The 26,169-nt window shown below is 52.6% G+C and overlaps 1 protein-coding gene across 2 annotated transcripts in view; it reads left to right on the top strand.

The window, feature by feature from the left end:
- POLR1A (RNA polymerase I subunit A) overlaps positions 1 to 26,169 on the top strand; it is a 77,020-nt gene that overhangs the window by 44,121 nt on the left and 6,730 nt on the right. For both annotated transcript variants that reach the window (XM_061210724.1, XM_061210723.1), the window contains exons 15-28: positions 4,080 to 4,229; positions 5,252 to 5,435; positions 7,766 to 7,848; positions 7,968 to 8,126; positions 9,924 to 10,022; positions 11,351 to 11,503; positions 12,810 to 12,892; positions 14,709 to 14,874; positions 15,716 to 15,937; positions 16,841 to 17,055; positions 19,014 to 19,181; positions 20,139 to 20,274; positions 20,785 to 20,942; positions 25,572 to 25,698. In XM_061210724.1, the coding sequence (XP_061066707.1) occupies positions 4,080 to 4,229; positions 5,252 to 5,435; positions 7,766 to 7,848; positions 7,968 to 8,126; positions 9,924 to 10,022; positions 11,351 to 11,503; positions 12,810 to 12,892; positions 14,709 to 14,874; positions 15,716 to 15,937; positions 16,841 to 17,055; positions 19,014 to 19,181; positions 20,139 to 20,274; positions 20,785 to 20,942; positions 25,572 to 25,698 (2,103 nt within the window). The remainder of the gene's footprint in view (positions 1 to 4,079; positions 4,230 to 5,251; positions 5,436 to 7,765; positions 7,849 to 7,967; positions 8,127 to 9,923; positions 10,023 to 11,350; positions 11,504 to 12,809; positions 12,893 to 14,708; positions 14,875 to 15,715; positions 15,938 to 16,840; positions 17,056 to 19,013; positions 19,182 to 20,138; positions 20,275 to 20,784; positions 20,943 to 25,571; positions 25,699 to 26,169) is intronic.

The following is a 26,169-nucleotide window of genomic DNA, read 5'->3' as shown; positions in this document are numbered from 1 at the left end:
TGTGGTTTTCATTTGCCTTTCCCTAATGATTAATAGTATTGAGCATCTTTTCATATGCTTACTGGCCATTTATAATATGTTCTTTGGAGATATGTCTATTCAAGCCCTCTGCCCATTTATTAATTGGGTTGTTCGTCTTTTTAATTGTTGAGTTCTAACGGTTCTTTATATATTGTGGCTATTAGATCTGTATCACATATATGACACACAAATATTTTATACCATTGTATGGGTTGTTTTTTCATTTTCTTGATAGTGCCCTGTAACACACAAATATTAATTTTGATGAAGTCCTATTTATTGACTTTTTCTTTCGTTGCCTGTGCTTTTGGTGTCACATCTGAGAATCTGTTGCCTAATCCAAGGGTACACAGATTTATAGCTGTGTTTCCATCTAAGAGTTTTATGGTTTTAGCCCTTACATGTAGGTCTTTGATCCATTTTGAGTTAATTTTTCTATGTGGTGTGAGGTAGGGGTCCAGCTTCATTCTTTTGCCAGTAGATATGCAGTTGTCTTGTCAACCATTTGTTGACAAGACTATTCTTTCTCCATTGAATGTTCTTAGCACCCTTGTTAAAAATCAGTTAACCACAGATGTATGGGTTTATTTTTAGACTCTCATTTCTAGTCTATTAATCAATATGTCTATTTTTATGCCAATATCATGTCCTAATTACTGTAGCTTTGAAATAAGTTTTAAAATCCGGAAATGTGAGTCCTCCAGCTTTGTTCTTTTTCAAGATTGTTTTGGCTATTTGGGGTTCCTTGCATTTCCACATGAATTGTAGGGTCAGCTTGTCACTTATGTAAAACTGGCAGTTGGAATTTTAATAGGGATTGCATTGAATCTGTAAATCAATTTGGGGAGTGTTGCCATCTTAACAATTTGAAGTCTTCCAATCCATGATGTCTCTCCATTTACTTAGATCTTCTTTAATTTCTTTAAATAGTATGTTATTGTTTTCCACTTGCAAGTTTTGGACTTCTTTGGTTAAATTTATTCCTGAGTATTTTATTCTTCGTGATGTTATTGTACATGGAATTGTTTTCCTAATTTCATTTTCAGATTGTTCATTGTTAATGTGTAGAAATATGGTTGATTTTTTTAAAAACAAATTTATTTGTTTGTTTATTTATTTATGGCTGAGTTGGGTCTTTGTTGCTGCACACGGGCTTCCTCTAGTTGCAGCGAGCGGGGGCTACTCTTCGTTGCGGTGCGTGGGCTTCGCATTGCAGTGGCTTCTCTTGTTGCAGAGCACGGGCTCTAGGCATGCAGGCTTCAGTAGTTGCGGCACGCAGGCTCAGTAGTTGTGGCTCGCGGGTTCTAGAGTGCAGGCTCAGTAGTTGTGGCACACAGGCTTAGTTGCTCTGCGGCATGTGGGATCTTCCCGGACCAGGGCTCGAACCCATGTCCCCTGCATTGGCAGGCGGATTCTTAACCACTGCACCACCAGAGAAGGCCTACGGTTGATTTTTGAATGTTGATCTTATATCCTTTAGCTTTGCTGAAGTCATTTAGTAGCTCTAATAATTTTTTGTGGATTCCTTCAGGTTCTCTCTACATAAGGTTATGTCATCTGCAATTAGAGGTAGTTTTCATTCTTACTCTCCAATCTGAAAGCAGCTTTATTCTTTCCATGCCTGATTGCCCTGGCTAGAACCTCTAGAACATTGTTGAATAGAGTGGCAAGAGCACACATTCTTTTCTTGTTCCTGATCTTAGGCAGAAAGCGTCGTCTTTGCTCACTGAGAATGGTAGGTGTAGGTTTTTCATTGATGCCTCCCCTTTATTAGGTTGATGATGTTCCTTCCTATTCCTAGTCTGTTGAGTGTTTTTATCATGAAAGGGTATTGAGATTGTCAAATGCTTTTACTGCCCCGTTGATTTTACAGATGAGGTGGCAGGTCACATCTCCCTGTCCTTAGATGGTTGGATACGTATGTTACCTTTCTCTCAGACTTTCCATCCTGACTGTGCCCAGCTGGCGGTCCCCACTGGGCATGTGGCACTGTGGTTGAAGTGCAGCTTGTGGTCAGCATCCCAGGGAAGTCACCCTCCTGCCTTTACTCCTCACCCCCTCTCCTGGCGGTGCCAGCCTTGTGAAGAACGGGGGCCATGACCTTCCTGGTCATTTTCTGAGGGATAACAAGGACTTTTGTCTGCTCTCTTTAACGATGCTGTTGCCAGTTGTCCCTGGTTCCCGGAGCACATGCGTGAAAAGACAGCTGCTCTCGTAGCTGCCCCGACCCCATTGTGCACATACAGATGCTTCTTTGTGGGGCACAGGCACACAAAGAGCTGTTGATGCCAGCTGATGGCTCCCAGCCCCTCCTCAGCCCTGGGCCTGTCAGACCGGTCTGCCTGCCCCCAGCCTGCCGTGTCTTTGGGAATGCGTGCTCTTGGCCTCTGTGGAGCTGACCCGTGGTCATCCCCAGGTACGGCTGCCTGCATGTGGCTTCTCTGTGGAGCAGCTGTTTGTGAAACCGCCTCTCTTGGCCTCCTGCTGGCAGCCGTGTATTGAGTGGATGGCCATACTGATGGGCCCAAGTGGGCAGGGGAAGGACTCCCCAGCCTTTCAGTAGCCATAATTAATCCCAGTCAAATAGATTTATCTCTGGTATTAGCTATGTAAAAGTGAATTGTGTGGGAGCCGTTGGGTGGCCGAGCAATCACATCCCCAGCGCGCCCTGTGATAGACCTCACACAGAGACAACGTCCCATGTGCTCCCCACTCAGGACGCCTTAATAACTGCTTCTAAAGTGCCAGTCCTTCTTGTCAGTGTCACTTGGGAGGCTTATTCTTTGCAGCATTTATTTAGCTTCAAAGTCCAGACCAGGAATGTATTTGGAACAAGTGATCCTGCTAAAAGTTAAATCCGAGCATGTCACTCCTTTGATCACAACTTTCCAATTACCTTCCCTTCTCACTCAAACGAAAAGCCTTCTGCGCAAAACGCATGATCTGGTCTCTGCAGGGCTCCCTCCTCCTTCGTGGTGAGGCTTTTCCTGCCTATTTTATGTAAAACTCCAGGTACTCTCTCCCCCTGCTCTACTCTGGGTCCTCCTTCCCCGCTTTATTTTCCTCCAAAGCGTGGATCCCCTCGGGACTGGAGGCTCCACTGAGGGCAGAGACTGTTTTATTCGTGACTCCCCCAGCGCCTGGCTCAAAGTAAGCACTCGATGTATAATTACTGAATGAATGAACGGATCTCATCTGTATGCTACACATGAGCAATGCTAAGGCTAAGAGAACGTAACCCTTTGCCCCACAACCCACGACCAGTCAGTGATGGAGTGGACCCTGGGACACCCCCTTATCCCCGAAGCTTCACTGCAGCCCGCTTCTCAGTCAGATACCTCGGGCCTCCTCTGTGAAGCTCTTCAGAGGGAAGACACTGGATTCTTAGTCTGTACATCTTTTCCTCCTTGGTGCCCACCAGAAAGTCAGCACTGTTCTGTGGGAGGACATTACTAACTGTATGTGATAATTGTCATGTGTTTTGATGTGGCCTGAAAATGAGAGAAGGATGCCTCTGATGAGTGTTCTTGGACCTTCGCCTCAGTCCTGGGGCTCACGTGTCAGGGCTGCCTTTCCCTGGCAGAGGGCAGTGTTACGAGCCCCGCCATCTCTCTCAACCCTGCTGTCTTTGTTTTCCTTTTTTTTTTTTTTTTTTTTAATCACATACAAATTTAAATCTTCCTCTCCTGTGATCCCACAGCAATTTATTTTCCTTTTCTTCCTTTGGTCTATTCAAGAACTTAATTTCAAGTCTAGGGGATTGTTCACTCTAAGAAGTAGTGAAGCTCTTAGTGGTATGTGTTTGTTTCCAATCCTAAACTCCCTCCTAAGTCATGTAAGCAGAAAAGTAAAAACTGAGATCTTGTCCCACAGACAAGAAACTGTCCCTTTTTTGGTGGTGTGGTGGTGGGTTTTTTTTTGTTTGTTGTTTTCTGTTCACCTCCAGCTCGTCAGAGTGGAGTTGTCTGCCTTTCAGGATGAACAGGGACAGGAGGTCCTAAAAGGGAACGTCTCAGCTTTTCTTCCCGCCATCCGCTTTGTCTTCTTTTTCTTTCCAGGTTGTGTCCACGCTGCTCATCAACATAATCCCAGAGGATCACGTCCCACTGAACTTGTCAGGAAAGGCGAAGATTGGCGGGAAGGCCTGGGTGAAGGAGTCTCCTCGGCCCGTTCCCGGCTTTAACCCCGACTCCATGTGCGAGTCCCAGGTGTGGCTGCCCAGCTGTGTGGGTTGGAGACTTCTAGTGCTGGGTTTAGGCAGCTTGATTTAAAATCAAGACAGAGAAATGGAGACACATGCACAGAAAGAGGAGTCGTGCCTGCAGGGAAGGAGTTGTACCCAAACTGTGTCGACGTCGGTTTTGGAAAGAGTAAGAGTTGACCATTAGCATTTGACTCTCAGTATAAAACTCATAACCAGCACGGAAAGGCTTCTCTGGCAGAAGGCCTCTGAACTTGACTCAGCAAAGCTTGGAAATGCAGACCCTGTGTTTTCCCCTGAGACCCCTGAGAGGCTGAAGATCATTACGCTGCTGTGAGGTTTCACACCCCCCAGCTCTATGCTTAGGAATCAGGCCTCGGGGGCAGCCCCAGGGCAGCCAAACCCGGGGGGCCCAGTGCTGCTGCAGGAGAGCGACACACTAAAGATTGCCAAGGCCTCTGTGTGCTCTTGGTGGGGGAGTATCCCCAAGGCCCCAGCTCACAAGTGCTTTGTCACAGGGTCTAACACACATTGCATTTGGAACCCAAGCTGCCCCTCTTCTTTCCCTTCATAGATTATATGCTTAATGTGTGTGGCACTGTGCAACTGGAAGTCCTTCCTTGAATTAGCTTCTAATGCTTGAACCCAACTTTATGGAAGTACAAATTCAGGCCTTAAATGATATTAAAAAGGTTGTGTTTTTCTTATTCCCAGGGTACAAGGAAGGGAGTACCTAGGCCAAGGTCACGGTTATGAAGTTTAGACGCTAGGTGTTCTCATTTCCAGTCACAAGGTTTTTGTCAAGGATCCTTGACTTTAAGTCAGTACGGATGGGTGGAGGGAGCAGGGGGGCATAAGAACACACTGAAATATCTGTGTGTGTGTGTGTGTGTGTGTGTGTGTGTACTTTGCATCAAGGGCTTGAGGCAGGTTACAATAAGGTTAACAAGACACGAGACGGGGTGGGGTTGGGGGCCTCACACAGGAGGCGTTGCCTCCAGCCCAGCGTTGGTGGCCGTCCCTCTGCAGGTGATCATCAGGGAAGGGGAGCTGCTCTGCGGGGTGCTGGACAAGGCGCATTACGGGAGCTCCGCCTACGGCCTGGTCCACTGCTGTTACGAGATCTACGGCGGGGAGACCAGCGGCAAGGTTCTCACCTGCCTGGCCCGCCTCTTCACCGCCTACCTGCAGCTCTACAGAGGCTTCACTTTGGGTGAGTGTGGGCAGGTGGCCCTGGGGCCCCCTCCCCTGGCCAGCACGCCCACCAGCATGTCTCCCCGGCTCTACTAGCAGCCTCCAGGGGAACAGCGGGCTCCTTCTACAAAGGCAGCCTCACTCGGCCACCAGCGACATTTCACAGCCTTGCTCCTTCTCAGTGCTTCCCCCGCCCCGCAACCCCACGTTTCTTCACACAGCACAGAATGACACCCCCCTGCACCCCCATCTCCATTTCCATTCTGTCCCTTTCTCAACCCCACCCTTTCTGGTTTTCGGTCCCTGAGACCGATGTTTTCACACTCATACTCACCTCCATTCTCTCTTGCAAGTGCCCTTCCAGAATCCTCCAGGCACTCCGCACTCCATCTAGGGTCCTCCCTGTTGTCAGAACCGCCTACACCTCCCGACGCAGCAGGTGAGGTTGGAAACACCATGTTGGGGCAGACCTGTCAGGTGATCCTAAGATAGAAAGAGGAACTCTCTGGTTTCCTCCCTGGAAATGAGAGCCCGCTGTTTTAGGAAGTGGGCTTTGGTAAAGGAAACAAGTGTGCAGATACTTTCCGTGCCCTGAGCTCATTCAGGGCAGCGCGTCTCCAGGTGCGCAGAGCGGAGCCCGAGCCCTTCGGCAGTTCCCTGTGAGGAATGGGTGACGGGCTGCGTGCTGAGCAGGGGCCCCAGTGAGCGTGGGAATCGTCCAGCCGACAAGACCAGCAGCGGTGGGACTGAGACTCTGTGTCCGTGGTCTGGCTGGCGTGCAGACACAGGGCCGGTGGGCCTGCCGCAGCTGGAGTTTGCTCGTCGGCCTGCAGCAGGGCCTGCATAACTGTATAATTTATATTAATTGTGGAAAAGTCAAAATAATATAGTACAGGTGTGAAAATAATTTAAAATCACCCAGCATTCAACTGCCAGAGATAACCAGCAATGTCGATTTGATGTGTGTCCTTCTAGACTTTCCAAGTGCAAACACATTCAGAAAAAAGGGCATCCTACACTACCTAGTGTTTTGTAATCGGCTCCCCTCCCTCCGTTTGCAGATGTGTTTTATAAATGTCCTCTTGGGTGAGCAAATATAAACCGACATCCTCAGGTCTGTGGCTACAGACTCTTCTACTTGTGTAGATGTACCGTAGCTTATTTAACTAGTTCCTGTTATTAGACATTTAAGCTCTTTCCTGGTTTTCACGATATTGCTGGGATGAACACCCTTGAACAAATATCTTTAAAAACGAAAAGTAGAGGAAGATCCCACACCCAGACAGTGACGAGGACCAAACCTAACAAGCAGCTCTGCTTAGCACATGGTACGAGGAGAAATTGGCCGAAGTGCAAAGACCATCTGGTGCCGAGAGATTGAGAGGGCGCAAGGCCAAGCTGGACGTCGAGCTCAGAGGGAAGGCCGGGCTAGCCATGGTGACTTCTAGCCCTCGTAGCCGGAGGTCACTGGAGGGACAGCAAGGCGGTCTGGAGCTGACCCCATGGAAGGGCCCACTTTCATGGTTGTGGCTTCCTCACAGAGGAACAGTTTCTTTCCCCTCCTGCTCACACAAGTTCTTTAGAGGCTCTCAAGCTTTCAGGACGTTGCATGTGGGAGTCCTAGCCATCTCAGCCCAGCTTTGGAACAGTGCAACCTTTGTCTCCCTTCCCACTCAGACCTTGGCCGAGGGACTTTGGAGTCCAGTAGCTCTCAGATGTAGACAGAAAATGGTTCATTGAAAGAGAAAGTGGGAAGACTTCTTGCCCAAGGTGAGGAATTCCTCAGCCCTTTGAAGCCAGAAGGACAGGCTTAACTGAAGTGACCCAGGCTTTCCTCCTTCCAGGGCAATGAAGGGGACCCTGTGGTAGTGGTCCCTGTCGCCCAGGCTTAAGCATGTCTGTGCGTGTGCCTGCACACGCATTCTCACAACCATATAGGCTGGTCCCTACGACGTGTGACTTCTGGGAGTCAAAACTAGGATGTCCTCTCCCTCCCTCTCTTCTTTCCTCAAACTCAGTTTTTCACCCAAAACGTCATCTTCACCTCTAGCCCATCCATCCAACATGTTTTTATTGAACAGAGGGAGTATAGCTGGTGGCTAAGAGCACAAGTTTGGGACGTGGGCTTGGATTTACTTTCTGCCTCTGTAACTCTGGGCTCAAGTTCGAGCCTTAGTTTTGTCATTTGTAAAATGGTAAGCCCTTAAGAGATGGTACGAATGTCACCATCATTATTCAGGTGCTCCCTGCATGCGTGGCACCGTGCTCCGTGCCCTGACCTCACCAAGTTCACGGCCTGGTGAGAAGTCAGGCCCGGTTGCATCCAAGCTTGTCTATTTCACTTCACAGGCGTGGAAGACATTTTGGTCAAGCCGAAGGCAGATGTCAGGAGACACAGGATCATTGAAGAGTCCACCCACTGTGGGCCCCGGGTGAGGAGGGCCTGGGCGGCTACTGCCTGCCGCAGAGGGTTGGCCGGGCTCCAACGAGATGAAGCCCACACCCTCCTCACTTGGCTGCAGCCTCCGACGTTTTCCTTTTCTCATTCTAGGCTGTCAGGGCTGCGTTAAACCTTCCAGAAGCGGCATCGTGTGATGAGGTCCGAGGGAAGTGGCAGGATGCCCATCTGGGCAAAGACCAGAGGGATTTTAACATGATTGATCTGAAGTTCAAGGAGGAAGTGAACCATTACAGCAATGAAGTTAACAAGGTTAGTCCAGCAGTGTGTGCACTTACCACCACCATTTTGAATGCTGGTTTTTTTAAAAATTACATTTTGATTCTCACTCTGGGCCCTTTGGAGCAATTTGGCTGTTTAATAGCTGACTAGGTGAGACGTGAGGTGGGGCGAGTAGAATTGATCGTTTTGAAAAGCCAAGGACTTCATTCCCTCACCCGGTTGGGGTCTGGAAAGGTCTTTGATTAATACTGAGAAAGAAGGCATTGCACTATTTTTCTTTTTTCCTTTTTTGTTTTTTTTGACCACGCACAGCTTGTAAGATCTTAGTTCCCCGACCAGGGATTGAACCCAGGTCCTTGGCAGTGAAAACGCCGAGTCCTAATTACTGGACCTCCAGGGAATTCCCCACGATTTTTCATTTTAAATGTTTGTATTTTGGGGTAACCGCATTAAAGGGGACAGAAGAAAATCTTTCCCAGGGGCCACTGCAGGGTGGAGGGGCAGAATGAAGGATCAAAAACCACCAGTGCTGCTTGTATGAGGGACCCAGGGGTGAAGGCCTGGGCTCGAATCCCGGCTCTGTCGCGGACTTTCTCTGAGATCTCGGGCCTTGTGTGATGTGAGCGGTCTGAGCCAGGTGTCCTCCCCCAGGGGCGTGGGGATGGGAAGAGCTAATCTGCACAGTGCCCTGGGTGAGGTGAACGCCCTGCCAGTCCGCCAAAGCCCCTTCCTGCACAGCTGAGAAAGGAGAGGGACGTCCCCGCACAAGCCAGGATGGCAGCCCGGTTCTCTCGCCTTCTCAGCCCAGAGCTGGGGCTCCCAATCCTGCGGCTTGAAGGAGCCCACTTGGCCCTCACCCTGCCTCCTGGGCCTTGAGGCCCCACCTGAGGAGGAGAAAGGGAGGCGTGGCCAGTGCCCAGGAGAAGTCAGTGTTTGCTCGTGGAGCCCTCTGACTGGCTGTCAGCATCCCCTCAGCTGCCAAGAATGCAGACCTTGTTGGTACAGTTCCGTCCTTGAGAGGCGTGGTTCAGAGGAGCCCTCCAGCACCGCATGAAAACCAGGAGGCTCAGCTTCTAGGGCTGACTGGGGATGCTGCGGGTGGGGCGTTGTCTCAGAAGCATCTTAGGATTATTTCTTGTTCCTCCATCTCTTCCCAACCACTCTGCCTCTCCTGTGTGGGGCTGGGTCTCTGCAACCCTAGGCAGAAGCTTAGATAGACTCAAAGCTCCCCCCACCTCAGCATCTCCCTGGTCCCCCTGGGGCTTTGCCCGCTTCCGCTGGCCCAGGAGCCAAGGTGAGCCTCCTGCTTGGTACTTGGGCAGCATGTTGGGAAACGCGAATGTGACACAGACATTGGTCATCATCGCTACTGTCCAGGGCCAGGCCATGCTCTGCTGGACAGGTTCCCAAGGGCACCACCTTAGGTTTTATTTTTAACCAGCTGCTTTTCAGAATCACGAACTGGAGATGCTGGCCCCTCTGCATCTCCTTTCCGGCTTCCTGGCAGAGGTGTCAAGAGAACGCATCGCCCTGGGCCATCCTCTTTTTTTTTTTTTTTTTTTTTTTTTCTTTTTTTTAGTTTTTATTGGAGTATAGTTGATTTAAAATGTTGTATAAGTTTCTGCTGTACTGGGCCATCCTTTAGACTTCTCTCTAGGGCTTCTAGCCAAAGGGTTGATGCCGGATGAGACTTCTTACCTTGCGTGGGATCTGGCGCTTCTCTCTAGATAAATAGTCTGTGTTGGCTCCTGCATCCTGGATTTACCTTCTGAACCTGGGATTCCCAAGAGGGTGAGTCACTGACCAGTGCGTGTGTTCTATCCGCAGGCATGCATGCCTTTCGGCCTGCACAGACAGTTCCCAGAGAACAACTTGCAGATGATGGTACAGTCTGGAGCCAAAGGTTCAACTGTGAATACCATGCAGGTGTGAGCAAAGGCGGGTGCTGGTTGGTTTGCAGAAGGGTGAGGTAGTTGCAGGAGGCACTTTTCGGATTTGTTTCTATTTTTGAAAGGATCCACATTCCGTACAAAATGTGGCAAGTAATGAAAAATACAAAAGTATGTAGAAATCAGTGCAGGTGCTAACCACTGTTAAGTGTTATAGGCAGATACCGATATTAGTATCCAGATACTGATGTGTATCAAACAGATACATATTGTAAACTTACATACTGTATTATTATACATAGTCACATTATATATAAACACGGTGTGTGTGTATTTATAATCTTAGCTGAGATCCTGAAATTTTGCATGATCTGCTTTTTTCATTTAGTATTACATTATAGGGATTGTTGTAGAGGTTTCTTAACCTTTAATTTTTGGCTCGTTATCTCCTCCAATTACTGCAGTGCTATCACAGCATTTTCACAAATTTTAGCAACTTTTAAAAAAAATCTTGATGACCTTGAGAGGGTCTTAAGGACCATCTCATTATCTGGTGAGTAGAGAGCAATAGGAATGGGCTTAAAAGGCTGGAGGCCGGGCTTCCCTGGTGGCGCAGTGGTTGGGAGTCTGCCTGCCGATGCAGGGGACGCGGGTTCGAGCCCTGGTCTGGGAGGATCCCACGTGCCGCGGAGCAACTGGGCCCGTGAGCCACAATTACTGAGCCTGCGCGTCTGGAGCCTGTGCTCCGCAACAAGAGAGGCCGCGATAGTGAGAGGCCCGCGCACCGCGATGAAGAGTGGCCCCGGCTTGCCACAACTAGAGGAAGCCCTTGCACAGAAACGAAGACCCAACACAGCCATAAATAAATAAATAAAAACAAATACTTTAAAAAAAAAAAAAAAAAAAAAAAAAAAGGCTGGAGGCCATCAGGAAGCCCTTTTGACTAAGTAAAATCCAGACCCGCTGCTCTTTTCACCCCAAGAACATTAATAGCCGGTTTTATTCTCTTTTGACCTGAGAATGTTGAAGATCACAGTAAACTACTTTTTCTGCTAGTCTCAGTTTCCCTGTTAGGACCTGGGGGTCCTGACACCCACGTGATGCTTCTAAAACATGGCTGCTTTTACAAACACCTTCCATTTCAACTGAGTCCAAACGCGAAAATTGCCGTCATGGAAAGGAAGACATAGTTATCTTCCTGAAAGGTCAGCTTTCTTGGCTCGTTTAGCAATCTGGGTTGGCCTTCAGGAACTTGGATCCCGTGCAGTTTTTCTGGAAGAGCAGGCCCCCCATCCCCTGCTGGGACAGAGCATCATTTAACAAGCATGTGGGTCTTTAGTTGCCTTTGGGTTTCCTTTCTCCCAGATCTCGTGCCTGCTGGGCCAGATCGAACTGGAAGGTCGGAGACCCCCGCTGATGGCATCTGGCAAGTCACTGCCCTGCTTCGAGCCTTATGAGTTCACCCCCAGGGCTGGCGGCTTCGTCACTGGCAGATTCCTCACCGGCATCAAGCCTCCTGTATGTATTTTGGTTTTTCCTTAGGGCTGTTCTCCTCATCTCTTAGGCTCAACAGTAAGAGGCCTATGACCTTCACCAGCAGCTTTAAACAAAGACAGCCAAGTAATAAGTGCCAGGCTATCCCTGCTTACCCACTAGACCCTGGGGCCTGCAAGGACCAAAAGGACGCAGCCATGTTGTGTTTACCATCATAATGCCAGAGCCCAGCATGGTGCCTGGCACCTCGTGGGTGCTCGGGAAGGATTGCTGATGAATGGGAAGATGAATAAGATCAGTCCCAGCTTTGCCTCTTCCTGCTGTGTGCCCTTTCTCAACCGGTTCTTCCCTGCATCTGAGGGCAGCTGGGGACGGGGAGGCCCCTCACCAGGGTGCTCTCTGTTGCCAAAAGGAGCATCACAGAGATTTACTTCACAAAGCTTCCCTAAGAGAAGCTGGCTCCCTGCTCCTCCTTGACCTTGGGAAAATTGACCAGCTGTAGCAAATGTCTAGTTTTTCCTCAGTCGGCAACAAAACTCTCCCTTAAGAGAAAGGTTTTCTCCTCACACTTGGCAGAAATGGCTTTTCGACTGTTAGTGCCTCCTGTTCCCTGGTCTAGTGCGTCTCTGCAAGGACGCCTCTTGTGGTCAGACAACTAAGTCCAGGTTGTGAACGGGACCAACCCTTCGTGTCAGGGCCACCAGCTGCTCCCAGGGCTCCTCCCTCAGTCCCACACGGACCCTTCAGTGGTCATCCATGGCCTCTGGCAAAGGGTGGTGGAGAGCTGACGTAGACCAGAGAGTTCTGAACTCTGGTTGCGACCCCTTAGTGAATCATGGAATCATTGTAATAGGTAGTGATTGACTTCATAGAATGAAGCAGAGTAGGGTGGTAAAGAAAGCATCAGAGTGAGGGATGGGGTCATTTCATAGAGTTTTAGCTCGAGTCATGTTATCTTTATCGGCACGTGTGTGTATGTATGTACGTGTTTGCTGATTACTGTGATAAACCCGTTTCTCATTGTGGAATTTTGGAAAACACTACTACATGATGAGGCACCAGTGCCATTTCTGTTTGGAAAATGGGGTGCGTGTGGGGTGTGGGACATGGCACTGAGGACGGACTCCTGGGAATGGGAGCTGGCACTTCTGTTCCATTTGTCCCTCTGCGCTCGGGCAGAATAAGACAGAGGCAACCCCAGGGGAGGGCAGAAGTCCCTGGGGCCGTGGGAGACGTCACAGCTGCCAGGGGCACTGGCTTGAGCCACCCTTTAGGAAGCACACTGTCCTCACTGCCACCCCTGGGACCTGGGTCCCCGCTTCTCCCACAGGAGTTCTTCTTCCACTGCATGGCCGGGCGAGAGGGTCTGGTGGACACCGCTGTGAAGACCAGCCGCTCCGGCTACCTCCAAAGGTAAAGAGCACCTGCTCTGCCACCTTTAGGTGCCATCAGTGTCACAGGTCCATTCACCTCTGTCATTTTTTTCACATTTTCATTGACAATTCACTTAAGATCCCTTTGGATGAAAAAACTTCTAGAAAAAAATGTCCACGGGTGGCCCAAGACAGAAAATAGCAGATATTCTTCCCCTCCTAGAGGACTGGTAAAGTGTGAGCTCAGAGGTTTATAGGAAGGGCCCGTGCATCGGCGTGTGCACCTTTCCCGGGGGGAAGGTCCTGGGTGGTGATGAGTTGGTCCCCACCCCGGGAGGGCTCTGCAGTTGGGGCAGAGAGGATTCCAGGCCCCCTGAGTCTGGCACTCGGAGCCAGGCCGGTCTCAGTTTTAAGCTTCAACCTCCCACCTGCCCAAATAGGCCAGTCAGAGAAGCTACGTGTTCCCTTTCCTCCCAGAGAGGAGATTAAACAAGCAGGTCTGGGCTGGGGCACCCTGAGTTCCTGCATCCGGCATGGATTACAGGGCCAGATCCACCTGTGAGCAGGGGTTAGCCCCACCTCCATCCTCTTAAATCATTCAAGGATACCTGTGGAGTGTAGAAAAAGCTAGGAAACAAGTGATCACTTAAGTCTGGGGGTGGGGGATCTGTGTGTGGAGCCATCTGAATGCAGGGCAGGGAAGAGGAGGGTGTCAGGGATCCCGGCTGGAGTGAAGAGCGGCAGCCACTGGGGCAAAGGGCACAAAGGTCCACAGGACCCCTCTGCCCGTGGAGGGTCATGGCAGAAAGGGCGCGTGCCTTCCTTCAGACAGCAGGGGCTTGTAGGCTGGAAGGCTGCCTCTTGTGGGTGGCGACGGAAAGGGAGAAGCCGACGCGGCGAAGACGTGGGGCAACCGGCTGAAATGAACAAGAGGCAGGAGGCGTCAGGCCTGAGTGGCAGCACAGTGGCATGGTGGACAGAAAGCAAGACGCTGCAGAGGGGAGAGAGAAAGTGTGGCTGGCGTGAGGGGGCAGCGGCGGGATAATCAAGGGGACACGTTCCCGGGAGGGGGCCTGAAGCTCGAGAGAGGCCTGGAGATGCAGCCTCCGGGGCCGTGGCTGGTGCTGAGAGCTGCGGCCCTGTGAGGTGAGTGGCACCTCAGCATCTTCAGCAAAGGGACATGGGTGCTCAGCTGCAGCCTTGCCAGGCCCTGGGCTGGGTGCCAAGAAGATAGTGCCGAGTTCTGACCTTGGAGCTCAGGGGAACAGTGGCTCCTAGGAAACCCCCTCTGAAGGTGGCAGGAGGAGAAACCACGGCAGGGTGGCCAGAGAAGTAAGCTAAGGCCAGCGCCAGGGCAGCAGAGGGGGCAGGTTGAGGGAGGCAGCCGACTGCTGGGAGCACTGAGGGAAAAAGGCACCGGGTTAGGGCTATCACGTCAGCATGTAGTTCCTAAGGTCCCCTTTGTCCCTGACAGTCTCTGGACTAATGGCGTGAGAGAATGGCATTGGATGGGGAGACAGCCCCGCTGCTTTGCCTGCCTCCTGGGTCTAAGGACACTGGTCCCTGGGGAGCTCTACCGTGCCGGGGAGCGACAGAGCAGGCAGTGGTTCCAGCAGCTGGGGCTGGAGATGGGAGCCAGGGTCGAGCAGGGGCAGCCAACCTCCTCAGACACGTGGCTGCAGCCCCTGGCCGCGAGGTGCTGTAGCTCAGAGCCTGGGGCATGGGAGCCAGCCTGTGCTGGGGGCTTGCCTGGCTGCAGAACAGCAGTCCCCTTTTCTGCCCTCCGTCCACTCCATCAGAGGCTGCCCTGGGAGGTGGCGAGCGCGGTGGGCGCTGAGGCAGTGGTCTCTGTACAGGTGCATCATCAAGCACCTGGAGGGGCTGGTCGTCCAGTACGACCTGACGGTCCGCGACAGCGACGGCAGCGTGGTGCAGTTCCTGTACGGGGAGGACGGCCTGGACATCCCCAAGACACAGTTCCTGCAGCCCAAGCAGTTCCCCTTCCTCGCCAGCAACTATGAGGTAGTGTGCCAGCCCCCGGCGCCTGTGGGTCGTGGGGCAGGGGCCGTGCGGTGGGCCTCCCGCCCTGAGCCTTGCCACTCAGAGTGGCCGCTGAAAACTACAGTGGGAAGAGTGCAAAAGCACCAGGCGATGCCTTGGAACGCCTGACATTGTCAGAGCCCCTCCCTCTGTGTGCTTCATCCCGTGAGATGGCAGAGAGGCATGCATACGTCTAGAAAAACTGCACCGTGTGGGGCATTTGCCTTGTGCTGGGCCCTAAACTAGAGTGCACCATGGCTGCTGTCTCCCTTCCTCCTCCCTGCAGCCTGGGGACGCAGGTGGCCCTCTGCCCATTTTGCAGCCAAGGCAGCTGAGTGTCAGGGTTTAAGTGACGAGCTGGTGAGTGGCAGGGCTTGTGTCTGCACCCAGGCCCTCTGACACACAAGCCCACGGTTTTCATACCACACCTTACTGCCCTGAGAGCGATCGTCACCGTTGGCTCAGCAGTCACCCTGTTTTGCAGATTGGGAAACTGACACTGACATGGTCTGTCCAAGGTCATGAAGCAGGTGGTCGAATCGAAGGTTGTGCTCCGGGGTTGGCTCCTTTCCATCCTGGCGCCATGTTCTGGAGGGACTCTGAGTGTCACGGTCTCTCCCCCGTGACCTCAGCTCCTGAGACCGCCAGCTGCCAAGTCTGACTGGCACAGAGTGAGGGCCCTGGTTAGCAGTGGGTGCTCAGACCCCCCAGGGGCATCGTGAGGGCTCCACACGGGCCACCTCCGTCCTGTGAAGTTGTGTGACATGGCCCTTGTGTTACGCCCTCATCTCTTCGGTTTTGTCTGTGTGGTCTGTTTGTTTAGGTGATAATGAAATCGAAGCACCTCCATGAAGTTTTATCCAGAGCAGATCCCCAGAAAGCTCTCCGCCACTTCAAAGCCATCAAAAAATGGCAAAGCAAGCATTCCAACACCCTGCTGAGAAAAGGCGCCTTCCTGAATTATTCCCAGAAAATTCAAGCAGCTGTGAAAGCCTTGAACCTCGAGGGCGCAAACCAGAACGGCCGCAGTCCCGAGACTCACCAGGTAATGCTGGGGTTGCGGGGGGGGGGGGCGATCAGTCAGGGGTTGAGGGGATGAGGAGTTGTTTTCCCGGTGGAAGGTACGGTCATGAAATCTGGCTTCATTCGGTGCTGGTCAGGAAACGTGGCACTCAAATAGGGATTTAAGGAAGGGAATCTTTACGGAGGTGTGGACAGGGTTCCAGGAAACGAACTAGGGCTGGTAAGTTGGGTTCCCACCCGCCCCCCACAGGCATGAACAGTCACCAGGAGTGGAGAGGGTGGCCATGGGCAGAGGCCAGCTGACAGGAGCCCTCAGTAAAGAGTTCTGGGCTCCGAGATCCGTTAGACAGGGCGGGGGATGAATGCCCAGCCTCACTCTCCTCCCACATGCCCTTCTGCTTCTGGGACCTCCCATCAGCCAAGCACAGCTGGGAGCCAGGAGGCAGGGGAGCGCTTTGAAGCAGTTGCTGTGGGACAGCTTTGGGGCATCGAGCGTGTGAAAGCCTGGGCGGGGGACAGACAGGGATCCGGCACAGTCACCTGGCTTGTGGTGACTGTGTCCTTGTTGACCTGAGACAGCCCTGGCTTTGCCTCTCATCCCAGTATTATTATTAATAGTGCCCCATTTTACGCTATAAGACACTCAGTTTAGACAGTAACTTATGTGGTCACCCTGCCTGTGCTTGAAGGGCCAGGACGAATCGCTTGTAGAGTCATGGTCAAGCAGTGCGCCCTGGGATGGGTTCGGTTTCTCCGTGTTTCAGATGTCAAGATGGCTTTCTCATTGCCGTCAGGTTTCTGTCTCTTTCCCCTATTCTCATTTGAAGCCAGGGACTTTGATCCTCCTTATCCTACTGGACATCCTAGGAAGAGAAGCCTATTCCTGGTGTCCTCCAGCGTAGCTGAGGCCCATCCTTCCTTTCAGATGTTGAGGATGTGGGCTGAGTTAGACGAGCAAAGCCGGAGGAAATACCAGAAGAAGGCGGCTCCTTGTCCTGACCCCAGTCTGTCTGTCTGGCGCCCAGACATCTACTTTGCATCAGTGTCAGAAACATTTGAAAAGAAGGTGGATAGCTACAGTCGCGAGTGGGCAGCTCAAGCAGAGACGAGTTACGAGAAATCGGAGCTCTCTCTGGACAGGTAATGACATTGATTTATTGCACAGCACACTCAGAGGGAGAATCTGCTTCTCAGGCCCTTCCCTGCCCACTCTGGCAGCCTCCTGGGTTCAAGACTCCAGCAAGAAGGAGGGAAGTGAAACAGAGGGCACCTTGCAGGCCCTGAGGCCTGTGGGACGGATGAGAGCAGGTAGGCAGGAGTGCACCCCCCATCTGGGCCACGACAGAGAAGAGCGCTCTGCGAGGACAGAGCCCTGCACAAGTGGCCCCTCTCTTGAGTGTGGTGTGGTGGGCACGGTTAAGTGAGAATCGGGGAATCTGGTCAGCAGCTGCCAACCCTGTGACCCGGGACAGACCATTCTCTCCCCCGTGACACCACAGCTCAGCCTTTCCTAAGGAGTTTGGTCTGAATATTCCAGCGATCCTTTGAGTTTTGGGTTTTGAAGCCTCAAGGAAGAAGGACCCCATGGAATCCTGAGCTTAGACTTATTCACAAAGAAATAAAACAGGAAAAAGAAATCTCGTGGCCTAGGCAAGTGGGAAGCCAGGCATGGACCAGCACTGAGCCACAGTGAGTTAAAACATCAAAACTGCCCCCAGGGAATGCCTGCTGGGGTGTCGGTCTCAGAGCAGTCATCCAGGGATCCTTCCCACTCCGCTCACTAAGCCTGGCCTGCAGAGCCGGAAGCCTGAGATCATCCGCTGTAGCCTGGCTGCTTGTCCTGCACCCGGTGAAACCCAGCCAGGTGCACGGAGAGGCTGAGGGTCCAGGGATTAGGACTGCAGCAGGGGGATGAGCAAAGAAGAACACTTGGGTGGAGGACATGGAGGGCAGAGACAGGGCTCTTACTTTTTATCCTTTAAAGTACTTTCTCCAGCCAGGCCTCAGAGATCCGAAGATGGAGTAAATCATGCCGGGTTGTGATTTAGCTACCAGCCGGGCTTTCCCTAAAAGAGCAAGACCCTGCTCCCCAGCCCCCCTCGCCTGCCTCCCTACAGCTCAGGATGCTGCCCTTTACCTTCAGAAGGACCATGTGGGTCCTCCCTCCAGCTGTGCTGCATCCGGAGTGGGGCGAGCTTGGCCCTGGGGAGCATCTCTTGGGTTCAGAGGGCCGAGATAGGGAGGCAGCGTATGCTTCAGTGGCTCTCACAGGGGACCTGTTAGCAAGCAGCAAGCTCTGGGTGCAACTCCAAAGTTCTGGAAGTATTTAAAGGTTTTTCCTGTCGGGAATACTGATAGGCAGTCAAACCTCACTGGTTTGAAGTAATAGGGAGAGAAGACACATCAGGGCCGCAGAAAGTCTGACTTTTGAAAAGAACTTGCATAGAAACGTAGTTTTATTACCTTCCTCTGTGTTCAAACGTAATGTCCCGTTTAGTCTCTGTTTGTTGAGCCGCTTCCTTGTCCTATGTTCCGGGGTAATACAGTGTTCCTTGGCTGTTCTAAAAGGGCCGGCATTCATAGGAAGAAGGGTTAGTAAATTACGAAATTGTAGAGTGCGCACATTTCCGATGTGGCCTGTAGCCATTTGCACTAATTAAGAAAGTAAGCACCCCTTCCCGCCTCCCCCCCAATATCCCCATAAGTGCTCAGTGAACCTCTTCCTAGTTTGTACAGAGGGAGGTGTAAGCCCTCTCCAAGCTGTCACAACTAGTGGGCAAAAAAGAATTAACAAAGGGAAACGTGAATAGTGAGCTCACTAGTTCCGTGACGTTCTCAGGGTGAACGTGAACAGTCCGAGCATGGACATCTAGAGCTTCAGCTACCCAGCTGGGCTCTGTGCTGTGTCATTTAGGACATTTCAGGGTCACTGGCCGGAATTTAAGGCTTAGAAGGACCATTTGCTTAGGAAAAAACAAGCCCAGAAAGAGGGAGAGGTAACAGGTCCATGTACCCTGCTTGCGGGTGGCATCGACAGCTCCTGACGGGCAGGTAGTGTCTGTGCCCCTGACTCCTGCTGTCCCCTGCCCCATCTCCAGGTTGAGGACTCTTCTGCAGCTGAAGTGGCAGCGCTCGCTATGTGACCCGGGAGAGGCCGTGGGCCTGCTGGCCGCACAGAGCATCGGGGAGCCCTCCACACAGATGACCCTGAACACCTTCCACTTTGCCGGCAGAGGCGAGATGAATGTCACTCTGGGCATTCCCAGGTGGGGGACTGCGAGGGGGCAGGGGCGGGGTCTGTCCTAGCCCGCTCCTGGGGAGGAGGTCATTTCATTAGAGAGAGAGAGAGAGAGAGAGTGTGTGTGTGTGTGTGTGTGAGAGAGAGAGAGAGAGAGAGAGAGAGAGAGTGTGTGTGTGTGTGTGTGTGTGAGAGAGAGAGAGAGAGAGGGGGGCAGGGTCTCATCAAAGCAGGGGTCAGGGTTGGAATTTCCAGAGCCCAATGGGCTTCTGTGGTTGGATCCATGCCCAGGCCTCTTAGCATCTCCATTTATCTCTCCACCAACTCCTGTATCCAAGTTACCCGGGATGCTTGTGAAACTACATACTCCTGGGGTCAGGCCATCTGGTTGCCCAACTTCGGGGGCACCACTCACCTAGAACATGACCCAAAGGGGCCCTGGCCCTTCAGGTAAAAGTATGCACCTTGCAGGATGATGGCCGCTGGGCGAGAGGAAAGAACAGAGATCAGGCTCACCTGCCTGGCCCGGCTACTTTTTAGCAGAGTGACTCAGGCACCTCAGCTTCCTGTGGGAGGGAGGAGGGCGGGGTGCACCGTGCAGTCGAGCCCTGCAGGCTGACTGAGCCATAGCCGTGGTCCCTGTGCCCAGTGGGAGCGCTGCGGACGCTGCTTCCCTTCCCTGCATCTCTCATTGGTTCAGTAAGCACCCACACTGTAATGCGAGGCACAGGTGATAGGAAACAGGAAGAAGACACAGCCCTGTCCTTGAGGAGCTTGTGCTCCGGTGGAGGAAGCTGACACAAGAGTCCCTTGCTGTCACACGCGGGGCCAGAGCTGGGACTCCCTGATCAGCATATCTCCCCCACGAGATCCTGTGGTCTCTGGCAGATCCTGAAAGAACTGTGACATCTTTATGAGAAAGGCCTCGCAAAAATACAGAATCCGGGTCCCTCTTACGATCAGATGCACCCTTGTTCTGTGACAGGCTGAGGGAGATTCTCATGGTGGCCAGCGCCAACATCAAGACGCCCATGATGAGCGTGCCTGTATTCAGCACCAAGAAAGCGCTGAAGAAAGTGAAAAGCCTGAAGAAGCAGCTCACCAGGGTGTGCCTCGGGGAGGTAATTGTCTCCCTGGGACCCAGTGCAGGCTGGCTGCAGGCGTTTTCCTGCATCCTTCCATCCATCCTCCCACCTATCCTCCCATCCCGGCAGAACAGCCTTTGCCAGCTGTTCAGACCCTGGCTCAGACTCCACCCAGTGAGAGGGAGGCTTTCTCTGCAGCTGCTAAGCAGGGATGGATCAGGAAGCTTTAAAGGTAATCACTGGTCTGCAGCATTCTTCCGTGCCTTAAGAATAAGGACACTTTCTGGGTCAGCTTACCAGCCCCGCTGGAGCCTGCGCCCTACAGCCTCAGGCCGTTCTCTGGAGGTGTGCCTACAGGGTAGGGAGGTCTCTCTCCCCACCCCCCGAGGGATCTACACCAGCAGAGCTTGTTGGAGTTTCTTTGGGATTTTGGCCTGTGGTCCCAGCCCCTGTCCCTGCAAACTCTCAGTTTTCCCATAACCCACTTGTAATGCTCAGTCCCAGGCTTTGGGCAAAATTAGTTTCTGTCTGTCAATCTGGTTCTAGGTGTTGGAGAAAATTGATGTCCAGGAGTCCTTCTCTATGGGGGAGAGACAGAACAAGTTCCGGGTGTACCAGCTGCGGTTTCAGTTCCTGCCACACGCGTACTACCAGCAGGAGAAGTGCCTGAGACCCGAGGACATCCTGCATTTCATGGAAACAAGGTCAGGACTCAGGCCATGCTTATTGCTTGACTTTGTCATGGACCTTGAGGGCTTCTGGCCACAGGACTCCCAGAGACTGGGTGCTTTTGCCCAAATGATTCCTTCAAAGGAGGTGTTTAGAAAAAGAACAGGTCCTGCAGCCTAATCTGGCTTGTGGGTATGACCGCATTAACTGCATTCCCGTCTCTGCCCCCTATTCTTCTCTCTGGCCCATGAGTCTCGTGCACTCGGGTTTGTAGGCTTTGGGATGGAGGAGTTCATGTACCACAAAGAGAACAGTGCTGCGTCGCAGTGGTGCTGCTGTGATGTCAGACCAGCACGTGGTGGTAATTTCTGTCACGATGTGGTTCCTGACACATTTGTATTCGGTGAGGAAGGAGCAGTGTACTGACAGCATGCTGCTCTTAAACACAGGTCTGTAACTGGGGTTACCTTCAGCTTCTTAGAGAAATTCGGGTTCCCTTCTGGTGGGGAGAAGGAACATCCATTTTCTCTCCAGTTCAAGTCACTGTTGGACGTTGGAAAGCACGGCCCACAGTGCTGAGTGCACAGGAGTAGGAGGGTGGTCATGTTGGGGCTGGGGAAGCCAGGAAGAGCCAGCGAAGCACTTCTGACTGGCCACCTGACCCTGGATCATGGTGCACAGACTCAGATGGCTGCGGGGCCGGCAGGTGAGAAGGCCGGTGAGGCAGGTTGGGGGCCCCCGTCCGGCTGGAGAGCACGCCACCGGCCTCAAGCGGGCAGGGGTGTGGGCCAGGGTGGCCAGACCTTCTGATTCAGAAAAATAAGAAGAAAACCGCCTGTCTTTTTTCTTTCTTTGGCTGTTTGCTTGCTTTTACTTTTTATAGATAAATCTCCTCTAATTTGTAAGCATTGGCAACTAATTCATATCTTTTTAAAAGCCTGGTGAGGGGACTTCTAGTGGTCCAGTGGTTAAGACTCTCCGCTTCCAATGCAGGGGGCACAGGTTCGATCCCTGGTCAGGGAACTAAGATCCCACATGCCACACAGCACAGCCAAAAAACTAACTAACTAACTAACTAACTACATGCCACACAGCACAGCCAAAAAACTAACTAACTAACTAACTAAATTAAAAAAAAAAAGCCTGGTGAGGCTGAAATAGATCCCATATGTCAGCAGGATTTGGCCACGGACCACCAACCACTGTCTTCAGTCTAGAACAGCCCTCAGGTTTTCCGGAGCTGCTTGGAAGTAGAGAACTGATGGCAGAGTCGAGGCAGGATGTCCGTGCACTCAGTCATCCCACAAATATTTACTGAGTGATGCCCACTCACAGGCTAGGCCCCAGGGCAGTGTGGCTGGGAGGGAGTGACTGTCCTGCCCTCACCTGAAGATGTAGACTGGCTGCAGCCTGGCCCCCTAAGCAGGTGGCATGTAGGATGGCGGGTGTTGTGGTAGATGAGCTTGGATGTGAACACAGCCCTTTGGACGGGGGAGCTTGCTGGGCCTCGGAAGCACCTATGTCGCTCTTTGCCTGGGTGGAGGAGGCTCGTTTTATCAGGCAAACCCAGTGCTGTCGGGGTGCTGGGTCACGTCGCAGGAGACCTGTCTGTGCCCCAGCTGCCGGCTCATTAATTAACCGGGAGGAACGTCACTCCCAAGCGTGCCGCTGTTGGTGCTGGCCAGGCGGCCCTTTTCTGAGAAATAGGAATTCGGATCACGTGGCCTCTTGAGAATACCAAGAGCAGGCGGGGTCGGCGATCTGCCCCATTTCTATGCATCTCAGGTGTAGGCCTGCCAAGCAGGTAGGTCGCATGAGGCGTGCCCCAGCCTGTGCTCAGAGTTCTTTCTCTTTACATTGCCTTGGGGAATTGAGAATTCATCACTTTTTAAAAATTTCTTCTTGGCAAGGAAGAGCCCTGGCTTCTTCCCAGTGGTGAAATACTTAGTCAACTCCTTCTTTGTATTGGCTTGTGCACTTGAAAAGCTGTGATGAACAAAGCCATGTGCAGTCACGCTTGGTGGAGCTGCCCTGTGACTTGGGCAGGGGGGCCAGAGAGGGAGCAGCTCGTGGAAGGGGTTGTGGTTGGGCTGCCTTTGCCAGGCCTGGGCAGCGAAGCAGCCTCACGCAGGCCCCCTGGAGACCGCACGGGGATGGGGGTGTGCCTTCAGAAGAGGGGACCCCCCCACCGGGAGCGTTTTCTTTTTCCTTTCTCCCTTCCTTTTCCCCTCTCTCCTCTCTCATCTCCACCCCCTTTTCTCTCTCTTCCCCTTTTCCCTCCCTTTCTTCCCTTCTTCTTTCCCAGCTGTGGGCTCTTGAGACTCTTTTGACACAGATTGGAGAAAAAAAAAAAACAGAGACACAGAGGCGCTTCCCTAGATGGAGGTGTATAAGCCGTGAAGCTCCCCTAAATATCTGTCCTGGCGCCCATCCCTTTGGATATGTGTGTAAATGATCTGGAAGGTGGGCCAGGGTGGTGACGTGGCAGGAGTACTGAGCTAGGAGGCAGGGGTGTGAGTTCCGGCCTCCGGTCCCCAGCCGTGTACCACCGAGTCGGCAGTCTGCAGCGAGAGCTTCTGTGAGTCTGACTCTGCAAACAGCAGGTGGTGGAGCTGTTGGCAGGCACTTTCAGAAACAGCCGAGGGTCATGTTCCCTGTTGGTAATTATTTATGTGGGACGGAGGTTTCTCTGCAGCTGCCCGCCTCCAGTTCCCCCTCAGTTGCCACATTCTGACAAACAGCACGACCTTCACAGAGCAGTCACTGTGGGCCTCCGGTTTCCTGGCTCTGGGCAAAATCACAGACGGGCAGACTCTTTGTACCCCCGGGAGAACTTCTGGCACACAGGTGACATGCCTGCCACTTACCGTTCAGGGTGTTATTCTCCTTTCTCACCTTCTGTCACGTTCTGCACTGCTCCTGTTCACCAGAAGAGGCAGGCAGGGTAGAAAGGATTTGCACCGGGGTGATTAGGGAAGGTCTCTTGGGGGGTTCCATCTGCATTTAGACCCCAGCGTGGGCGTGGGCGCGGCTCCAACAGGTCGATGGGAGGCTGGGGAAATTGATGGCGGTGCACATGGCCGGAACAGAAGCCCAGCGATGCACGTGCAGGGGGTGGGAGCAGGTGGGTGACTGGGGGTGAGGCCAGTTGCGGGGATTGAAGTGCTGGCGGGGGAGCCTCAGAGGGGTGACGTCACCTGAAGGGACAGGCCGTGGTGTCAGCCCTGCAGTCTGCGCTGCAGGCTCAGGCGTGGGGCAGCGGCGGTCCCAGCACTTACAGACGGGGTCAAGGCCCTCGTCCGTCTCTGTCTCCAGACTCTGGCAGAACGGAGACTTGAACCAGAGCCTGTCCTTTCGGAAGCATCTCTTCCGCCCCCTCCTCCCGGGTGGACTGTGTCTTTCTAAAGTCAAGCCAGGCTTCCCCCCTGTCTGGCCCTCTGGTCCCTGTCCACAGCACCTGGTGACCAGGCTCTTCCTTGGATCGGTGGTGACGAGGCTTTTTTCTGCCAAGGGCAGAAACTCAGCCAAAACCCTGTACAACTTTAAAAAGTTGGGGGAAAAAAAAAATGGTAGGGAGGGAGAGTAGCAGTCTTTTGTTTTTAATGAACAAAATAGTAAACATCTGACCTGCCTGCTTCTCCAGTTAAAACTCTTAAGTGCCTGTCTTTTCAGCCTTGCTTTGCCCTCAGGGCTGGCACATGATGGGCCCGTCATAGGCGCTCGGAGAACACAGGATGGCTGGCTGGGCAGATGAGGAACTGATACTTTATATAATTAAAAGAAGGCTGTTTGGTGTGCTGCTATGGCCTGATGCAGAAGACAGGCAAGAGGTTATATGAAGAAAGGAGCAGGGGGCGGGAGACAGGGTGAGGCCCAGAGGAAGCAATAAATAGATAACTCAGGAGGAAGGGCCCAGGGGCCAGGAAAGGTCCTCTGGGCTCTGCCTCAAGTTGGTCCTTTTAAATTGCTTTCGTTCTAACCTGTTGACATGATTTACTGCCACAAAGTAAGTTGTCACCGCCTTGAAGATCCCAATAAGCTCTTCCACATCTTAGTTCTCTCATCAAATTGTCGGGGGTCCCACACCGAGGAGACAGGAGTTTCCAGCCCCGAGCAGTGCCACTTCCTGGAGATGCGGTAGGCGGCGGGCTGGGGGCGGCCCTCGTCCCGGCCTGGACTCCCCTCTCCCACTGCAGGCCCTGCCACCCTAGTTAGACGGCCACCACACAGCACCAAAAACTGTCACTTGCTGAGCAGCCAGCCTGCCAGGCCCCATGACAGGTATCGGATGTGGGGTTGTTTCTAATTCCTAAAGCAAGACTGCATGGTATCTATTAATACCCGCATTTTCCGGACGAGAGAGGTAAAGCTCAGGAGACCATCTGTGGTGATCGAGGCCACGCACCCTGGGAGTGGCAGGGCACGTGTTCAGTCCGGGCCTATTAGGTGTGGAGCAGTGTTCCTTCTGATGTGCCATATACCACCCAGAAACAGCAGGAGGGGGAAAAGTGAGCTGAAGGGAGAGGCAGGGTCTCCATCTCCTGTAGAAATCTCCAACATCACCTTGGGTGGTGTGAGATCCTTAGAGCATCCTATCCCCACAGTGAGTGGAGAATGGAGATGCTGGTACTGAACGGGGCTGCGTGGCTTTCTTCTCGTTTCAGATTCTTTAAAATTCTGATGGAATCCATCAGAAAGAAGAATAGTAAAGCATCAGCTTTCAGAAGCGTAAACACGCGGAGAGCTACCCAGCGGGATCTAGACAACGCAGGCGAGTTGGAGAGGAGTCGGGTGAGCGAGTCCCCTGAGGGCCCCTTGGGGAGGGTCCAGGGCTGGGAAGCACATCGGGTGGCGGCTCACTGAGTCAGTTCTGCTAGGACGGCTCTGTGACTATCCTCGGTGCTCCTCGAGCCCCTTCCTGCTGTTGGCCCATCTCTCCGCTTACCTTAGCATTTATCCACTGTTCTGAGAGAGCCGAAAAGCAACATTTTCTTCTTGAGTGTGGCAGGCCATGTCGGGCAGCATAGTCTGCCTGGCCCTGGGTGAGGGCCCCAGGTCATCCATCTCTCTGCTCTCAGGGACCCCTCTGTCAGTGATTTTTTTTATCCTGAGGTTAGACTCAAAGTAATGGTACCCACCAAGGTCTTGGAAGTTCTTTTTCTGGTTTTGTTCACTCTGCCTTTGACTTCCCTAGGCCAGATGAATTGAGGCCCACAGAGTACTAGGCAAGGACCAGAGAGGCATTTTGAAGCAGGGAAGTTG

Source organism: Eubalaena glacialis, chromosome 14, assembly GCF_028564815.1.
Source record: "Eubalaena glacialis isolate mEubGla1 chromosome 14, mEubGla1.1.hap2.+ XY, whole genome shotgun sequence".
In the NCBI taxonomy this organism is placed as follows: Eukaryota; Metazoa; Chordata; class Mammalia; order Artiodactyla; family Balaenidae; genus Eubalaena; species Eubalaena glacialis.
This window is presented reverse-complemented; position numbering and strand designations above follow the sequence as displayed.